Source organism: Salmo salar, chromosome 02 (genome assembly GCF_965601325.2).
Source record: "Salmo salar chromosome 02, fSalSal1, whole genome shotgun sequence".
Lineage (NCBI taxonomy): Eukaryota > Metazoa > Chordata > Actinopteri > Salmoniformes > Salmonidae > Salmo > Salmo salar.
In genome coordinates, this window is record NC_138292.1 from 30573340 (window position 1) to 30581870 (window position 8531).

The 8531-nt window shown below is 43.8% G+C and overlaps 1 protein-coding gene across 1 annotated transcript; it reads left to right on the plus strand.

Annotated features, from left to right (window-relative positions):
* The first annotated feature begins 1750 nt into the window (after positions 1-1750).
* LOC123728948 (Krueppel-like factor 10) lies at positions 1751-8255 on the plus strand. The gene is made up of 4 exons (XM_045701874.2): positions 1751-1922; positions 5708-5956; positions 6120-6954; positions 7271-8255. Exons 1-4 carry the CDS (start codon positions 1881-1883, stop codon positions 7573-7575), a joined length of 1431 nt encoding a protein of 476 aa, XP_045557830.1. The 5' UTR covers positions 1751-1880; the 3' UTR covers positions 7576-8255.
* Positions 8256-8531: the final 276 nt, after the last annotated feature.

An 8531-nucleotide genomic window follows, 5' to 3' on the forward strand; every position in this document is an offset into this window, starting at 1 on the left:
CCTGGAGCTGCCGTGCTGCCTGGCTGTGGTTGTGTAACAAATAGCTCCCTATTTTCTATATAGTACACTACCCTATGGGCCCTGGTCAAAAGTAGTACATTGCTAAGGGAACAGGGGGCCATTTGGGAGGCAGTCTGTGTGTATGTTTCACTATTGTCTCTGTCTGCAGCCTCCCATTGTTCCCAGTCTCTGCCCCATGGAGGATCGTCTAGACAGCTGACACTTACCACTTACCTTTACTTACCATCTCTGTTGGCAGGATAGAACACTACCAGCCCTACTGAGGGCAGCAGTCCAAAAACCGCACAGACACTTAATAGGGCGATGTCTCTCTCTGTACACAGCCACATTGGGGTGGCAGGTAGCCTAGTGGTTAGAGCGTTGGGTCAGTAACTGAAAAGTTGCTGGATCGAATCCCTGAGCTGACAAGGTAAAAATCTGTTGTTCTGCCCCTGAACAAGGCAGTTAACCCACTGTTCCCCAATAGGCCGTCATTGTAAATAAGAATTTGTTCTCAACAGACTTGCCTAGTTAAATGAATAAAGTTTAGGCTTTATCTACCCAGGTTTAAATCCCTTGAGGTTAAAGGGAATATAGAAAAAAATTGCTTTTGTCTGTAGCAGATAGAGTTAAGTGCCTTGCTCAAGGGCACAGTGACAGGAACACTTTAACTCTCACCAGATTGTTCCTGTCAGCTGGGATTCAAACCAGCAACTCTCCTGTTGTTGGAAACCAGATATCAAAACCAGATATGCAATGTGGTCTCGGAGCATTTCATATTATTCTGTATCTGTATGTAAATCCGAGACGATCCATTTAGTATGATGTCTTACATTTCGTATGGTATGTGTTCATTTGTGGATGTCCATCATCCATTTCGTATGAAATGTTATGAATTACAATTCATATGATATGTTACAAATTTGCAAAATGAACAATGTTAGGAATTTGCTAAACTTATGACATGTTACGAATTCCAATTTGTTGTGGCTAACGTTAGCTCTAGGGGTTTGGGGTTAAAGGTTAGGAGTTAGCTAAAAGGGTTAAGGTTTGAGGAAGGGTTAGCTAAAAGGGTTACGGTTAGGGGAATGGTTAGCTAACATGCTAAGTAGTTACAAAGTAGATACAAAGTAGTAAGTAGTTGAAAAGTTGATAATTAGCTAAAATGATGAAGAGATCCATGATGAGTTTTGAACACACAACCTTTGAGTTGCTAGAAGTTCATGTTATACACCCACCCAACCACCCTCCTGTTTTATGCAACCATACCAAATGTAATATATGATACAAATTTGGTATCCAGGATTTACGTTTACTATATTGTATAGTCTATGAGACCAGTTTGCTATATAATATTGGATTTTATATTTTTAAGTCAAGTCTTATTGACTTCAAAACATTAATGTTTATTTTTTATTTGTACCAAAAATATCAGGTGTGTAAAAGAATGTAATATAATATAACAATTAAAGTATCATCAGATGTAGTTCAGTAGACTGGAAAATAACTGATATCTTTCAAAATTCGACAATTCGTCATGTTAGAGGTTTTATGTGACTCACTCAACTCGGGAAAAGAGGATTCGCAGCGGTATTTTCACACCCTGATGCTGTTGTGTACCACGCTGTTTCCACGGACCACATCAGCACCTGATCACGCGTTAATTCTTCTCTTATTGGTTTCTGTCTTACACACCTTTGTGTCTGATTGGCTGAAAGTAGAGACCGGCCCCTCTGTATCCCACTGCATTTGAAATTATGGATGAACGGAATTAGAAAAAGGACAAGGGAAACATATATTGTAACATTTACCACAAGTCCGACTGTCACACACCACTTCATTAACACAGTTAAATTACATTCGATACATTGTCTCCGAATATGAGAAAATGTATGTCGTCCTTTGTCGAGCGCCACAACAATGTAAGTAGCTACAATCCTCATTCTCACTTAAGTATTTAGAAACCACTAACGTTCGGGTGATGTTCGATGATTACGTTTTGTTTAAAAAAAAAGGTGCATATATCTCTTTGGAATAGGTTTTGAATGTAAACATAACTTTTTTAGATATTTTCAGTAATAATAAGTGGATGTTGAGATTTAGTTGAATTTGTAGGACAGTAGATTTGAGTCCCATCTCTCTGCGTAGCTTGTGGGAGGGGGCGTGGGACTGTTTGTATAAGCAGCACGCCCGGTGCATCTGCTGGGTAACTGTGTTAAAGGCCAAAGTGCTGGGAAACACTAGCCGATCACTCAGTTCACAAAATTCTGAACTTTGATAGGGGGCACAAATTCTGAACTCCTCATAAGGGGCCGCAGTGGCTGGCGGGTCTGCGTACCCACATCCATACCCACACCCACACATGCAGTCAACTGATTTGTGCAGTTAAATGACTGAACTCTCTTAACTATAGTAAAATGTAGTATACCAGTAGCCAGGGCTGGCCTAAGCCTTTTTGGTGCCTTAAGTAAGCAAAACATTTTACTTGTTTACTTGACAGCAGAGATACATTTTTTTAGTTTTAAAGTTCATTTACGGCAATTCTATACATTTTGCCATTGCACATAGGGGCTCCTGAGTGGCACAGCGGTCAAAGGCACTACATACCCTGGTTTGATCCTGGGCTGTATCACAACCGGCCATGATCGGGAGGCTGATAGGGTGGCGCACAATTGGCCCAGCGTCACCGTCATTGTAAAATAAGAATTTGTTCTTAACTGACTTGCCTAGTTAAATAAAAACATCCTGCTGACTCTGGAATGCTGTCTTTCTGGCTTTCTAGGCAGAGTTCCTCTGTCCTGTGTCTGTGTTCTTTTGCCTATCTTAATCTTGTCTTTTTATTTGCCAATCTGAGATATGGCTTTTTCTTTGCAACTCTGCCTGGGCCAGCATCCCGGAATCGCCTCTTCACTGTTGACGTTGAGACTGGTGTTTTGCGTGTATTATTTAATGAAGCTGCCAGTTGAGGACTTGTGAGTTGTCTGTTTCTCAAACTAGACATTCTAATGTACTTGTCCTCTTGCTCAGTTGTGCACCGGGGCCTACTGGGGCCTACCACTCCTCTTTCTATTCTGGTTAGAGCCAGTTTGCGCTGTTCTGTGAAGGGAGTAGTACACAGCATTGTATGAGATCTTCAATTTCTTGGCAATTTCTTGCATGGAATAGCCATCATTTCTCAGAACATGAATAGACTGACAAGTTTCAGAAGAAAGTCCTTTGTTTCTGGCCATTTTGTGCCTGTAATTGAACCCACAAATGCTGATGCTCCAGATACTCAACTAGTCTAAAGAAGTCCAGTTTTATTGCTTCTTTAATAAGACAACAGTTTTCAGCTGTGCTAACATAATTGCAAAAGGGTTTTCTAATGATCAATTAGCCTTTTAAAATGATAAACAGATTAGCTAATACAACGAGCCATTAGAACACAGGAGTGATGGTTGCTGATAATGGGCCTCTGTACGCCTATGTAGATATTCCATAAAAAATCAGCCGTTTCCAGCTGCAAAAGTCATTTACAACATTAACAATGTCTACACTGTATTTCTGATCAATTTTATGTTATTTTAATGGACAATTGTTTTTGCTTTTCTTTAAAAAAACAATAACATTTCTAAGTGACCCCAAACTTAATGCATTAGTGTGTGTGTCGGGTATACATATATATTCCCAAAGAAGTAGGGCACTGGGCCTTAATAGTTGTATCAGGGATGCTGGGCCAAGTTGCCTCCAATGCTTCCCATAATTGTGTCAAGTTGGCTGGATGTCTATTGGGTGGTGGACCATTCTTGATACACATGGAAAACTGTTTGGTGTGAAAAACCCAGCAGCGTTGTATTTATTGAAACAAACCGGTGCACCTGGCACTGAAATATACTGCTCAAAAAAATAAAGGGAACACTAAAATAACACATCCTACATCTGAATGAATGAAATAATCTTATTAAATACTTTTTTCTTTACATAGTTGAATGTGCTGACAACAAAATCACACAAAAATAATCCATGGAAATCCAATTTATCAACCCATGGAGGTCTGGATTTGGAGTCACACTCAAAATTAAAGTGGAAAACCACACTACAGGCTGATCCAACTTTGATGTAATGTCCTTAAAACAAGTCAAAATGAGGCTCAGTAGTGTGTGTGGCCTCCACGTGCCTGTATGACCTCCCTACAACGCCTGGGCATGCTCCTGATGAGGTGGCGGATGGTCTCCTGAGGGATCTCCTCCCAGACCTGGACTAAAGCATCCGCCAACTCCTGGACAGTCTGTGGTGCAACGTGGCGTTGCTGGATGGAGCGAGACATGATGTCCCAGATGTGCTCAATTAGATTCAGGTCTGGGGAACGGGCGGGCCAGTCCATAGCATCAATGCCTTCCTCTTGCAGGAACTGCTGACACACTCCAGCCACATGAGGTCTAGCATTGTCTTGCATTAGGAGGAACCCAGGGCCAACCGCACCAGCATATGGTCTCACAAGGGCTCTGAGGATCTCATCTCGGTACCTAATGGCAGTCAGGCTACCTCTGGCGAGCACATGGAGGGCTGTGCGGCCCCCCAAAGAAATGCCACCCCACACCATGACTGACCCACCGCCAGCCAAACCGGTCATGCTGGAGGATGTTGCAGGCAGCAGAACGTTCTCCACGGCGTCTCCAGACTCTGTCACGTCTGTCACGTGCTCAGTGTGAACCTGCTTTCATCTGTGAAGAGCACAGGGCGCCAGTGGCGAATTTGCCAATCTTGGTGTTCTCTGGCAAATGCCAAACGTCCTGCACGGTGTTGGGCTATAAGCACAACCCCCACCTGTGGACGTCGGGCCCTCATACCACCCTCATGGAGTCTGTTTCTGAACATTTGAGCAGACACATGCACATTTGTGGCCTGCTGGAGGTCATTTTGCAGGGCTCTGGCAGTGCTTCTCCTGCTCCTCCTTGCACAAAGGCGGAGGTAGCGGTCCTGCTGCTGGGTTGTTGCCCTCCTACGGCCTCCTCCACGTCTCCTGATGTACTGGCCTGTCTCCTGGTAGCGCCTCCATGCTCTGGACACTACGCTGACAGACACAGCAAACCTTCTTGCCACAGCTCGCATTGATGTGCCATCCTGGATGAGCTGCACTACCTGAGCCATTTGTGTGGGTTGTTGACTCCGTCTCATGCTACCACTAGAGTGAAAGCACCGCCAGCATTCAAAAGTGACCAAAACATCAGCCAGGAAGCATAGGAACTGAGAAGTGGTCTGTGGTCACCACCTGCAGAACCACTCCTTTATTGGGGGTGTCTTGCTAATTGCCTATAATTTCCACCTGTTGTCTATTCTATTTGCACAACAGCATGTGAAATGTATTGTCAATCAGTGTTGCTTCCTAAGTGGACAGTTTGATTTCACAGAAGTGTGATTGACTTGGAGTTACATTGTGTTGTTTAAGTGTTCCCTTTATTTTTTTGAGCAGTGTATTTTGTCTTGCCCACTTACCCTCTGAATGGCACATATGAACAAGCCATGTCTCAATTGTCTCAAGGCTTAAAAATCCTTATTTAACCTGTCTCCTCCCCTTCATCTACACTGATTGAAGTGGATTTAACAAGTGACATTAATAAGGGTTCATAGCTTTCACTTGGATTCACCTGGTCAGTCAATATCATGGAAAGAGCAGGTGTTCTTAATGTTTTGTACACTCAGTGTATATTTCTTTATCTGTTAACAGAGTGGCACAATGGAAGTTGATGAGCTGTACTATCCTGGCAGTCAGAACCATGAAGAGTCCCAGTGTCACCCTATGGCCGTGGGAGACATGGAGGCGGTGGAAGCTCTTATGTTCATGAACACCCACTGGAAAGCCAGGACGTCCAGGAGCTTCAAGCATAGACAGTTCCGACCTCTGACCCCTTCCTCTGACTTCTCAGAGGATGACTCTTGTCTCTCACTTGACCCGGCTGAGGTTCATGAGTCTCTGGTAAATTTCCTGTGTTACTTGTGTGTTCTCTCAAGTTCTGTCACATACATTCACTGTGATAATCCTCCATACTAAGTGAAATGTTATAAATATAACCTCACACAATGTAGAGATTATATCGTTTCGTAACCACTTCCTTGTTTTTCTTTACCCTCCGTCTCAGTGTATGACCCCGCCATACAGCCCGCCAAACTTTGAGGCCATTCACAGTCATCCTGCTCCAGAGACAGTACAGACCTCCTGGTGCCAGAGCCATAACCCACAGCCAGCACAGCAGGGCTTGACACAGCCACAGATGGTCAGCCAGCCCCGATCACAGGCCACCAGTGTGATCCGTCACACTGCAGACGCACAGCACTGCAGCTGGAGCATCTGTCCAGCCGCCCCCCTGGAGCACAGACTAACCCAACCCCTGCCTCCCCAGCCAAGCCCAGAAAGCATCAACCCCCTGGCAGATAGGCTATCTGGCAGGGACTCCAAAGGGAACATGACACCCCTTGACTCCTCTGCTGAACTGGCTACCACCCAGGCTCCGGTTACTGTGACTCTGCCAGCCACTGTTGGTAAAATCCACCAACCTACATCGGTGTCCCCTGTCAACTGTGGGGTTTCTCCTGTTCCGGTTTACTGCCAGATACTACCTGCTGTGCCCATTGCAGCGAACAATCATATTCCAATGGTAGAGACCAGTCACCAACAACAGTCAGCAGCAGTTGGCCCTCCTTCAGTTTTCTTCATGGGCGACCAGGTGACAAAGGGCCCTATCATCTTCTTGGTTTCCTGGCCAGTTGTCGGGATCCAGCCGTCAGTGCTGACACCTGGTGGCACCAAGCTGCCAGCCATCGCCCCAGCGCCAGGCTTCACCTCAGTGGTCCAGTGGAGTAGCCCGCAGCCCGCTGAGGTGTCCAGAGTCCGCAGCCATATCTGCCCCCACGAGGACTGTGGCAAGACCTACTTTAAGAGCTCCCACCTCAAGGCTCACATGAGGACTCACACAGGTAAGACAGGGCTGGTGGGGAGTCTGGTTTAAATGTTACAAATTCATGTAGTGGCCATTTTGTTTACAAGTAACACAAGCATTACATATTGTAGGAATAACAACAGAGCTTATCTCAGTTTTTTTTGAAGTTGGTGTTCTTTTCTTTGGCTTTTTCTTGCTACCTTATTGGTGCTGTAATTGCACTAAAGCCACAACGTTCAAAGACCTCCTTACATGCCATAATAACAAGATCAGGTAATCACCCTCTTAGCCTGTATGGCTGACTGTGTGTGTCCTGCTGTAACACTAGTCTTTCCTCTATGTGTTCTGTTCAGGTGAGAAACCTTTCAAATGCAGGTGGGAAGGCTGTGAGAGACGCTTCGCCCGATCCGATGAGCTATCACGCCACCGTAGAACCCACACGGGAGAGAAGCGCTTTGCCTGCCCCATGTGCCACAGCCGCTTCATGCGTAGCGACCACCTGGCCAAGCACGCCCGTCGACACCTGGACACCAACAAGAAGCCCTGTTGGCAGATGGGAGTCTGTCACAGCGTTGATGTTACACATGTAGTGTTTTCAGCACCGTTCCTTCGTTCTCTGCCCGGAATAAACTCTTGCCTTAAAGACCCTGTAGAATAAGCTGTTTCTTCATTAGATGGGAAGGAACTCATTCACTGTGATACTGCTCACTGAAGACTTCAATGCAATTAATTACATGTTGAATTCTTAAAAAACTAAAGTTGTTAGACATGTTTAAAGTTTCTTGACTTATAATTTCATATTTCATTCAGGTCCACTTGAGATATTATGTTGTTATTGGCAGTTTAATGTATGATGAATGATAGCAGGGTTTCACTCCTTTTCTATTAAGTTTGATCAGCTCTTACTTGTTGAAGATTATACAAATATTATATTTTACAACTGTGCTTTGAACTACTGACGAGACGAGATCAACCTCTTGTCATTTGGTTGTAGTGGTGGCAACTGTCCGCTCTTTCTGTGGCAACCTCCAAAGTGTGGCGCAAGGTACAGAAATGTAGAAGTCAAATCTGTGAACAACTAGAGCCTTAAATAGACTCTTTCAGAATCTCTGAGCCTACCAAATAAGTAAATTACCATTATGGATTGCAAAACTGCTTGACTATTAGATCTTGTGCATTAATTGTTTATCTACCTACTGAATGTGCTCAATACACTGTATATTTAATATTCATGAGAGTTATGTTTGGCCAAAGATAAAATGTTGTATATTTAACTTGACTAAATTACATACATTTTTATTATTTTGTTACAGGTGAAATAAAATGTGTAAAACTTTACTAGTTTGTTGTACTTGTGTTGAATTCAAATCAAATTGTATTTGTCACATGCGCCAAATACAACAGGTGTAGACCTTACCATGAAATGCTCACTTACAAGCCCTTAACTAACAATGCAGTTCAAGAAATGGTTAAGAAAATATTTACAAAATAAACTAAAGTAAAAAGTAACAAAATAATAATACAGAGTCAATGTGCGGGGGTACAGGTTAGTCAAGGTCATTTGTACATGTAGGTGGAGGGAAAGTGACTGCATAGATAATAAACAGCAAGTAG

Bases quoted from the DNA above. Each gene is read 5' to 3' on its own strand.
- LOC123728948 (XM_045701874.2), top strand. From the start codon at position 1,881: ATGAGAAAATGTATGTCGTCCTTTGTCGAGCGCCACAACAAT. The intron at 1,923-5,707 runs GTAAGTAGCTAC...ATCTGTTAACAG, and splicing joins TTGTCGAGCGCCACAACAAT to AGTGGCACAATGGAAGTTGA. The intron at 5,957-6,119 runs GTAAATTTCCTG...CCTCCGTCTCAG, and splicing joins CTGAGGTTCATGAGTCTCTG to TGTATGACCCCGCCATACAG.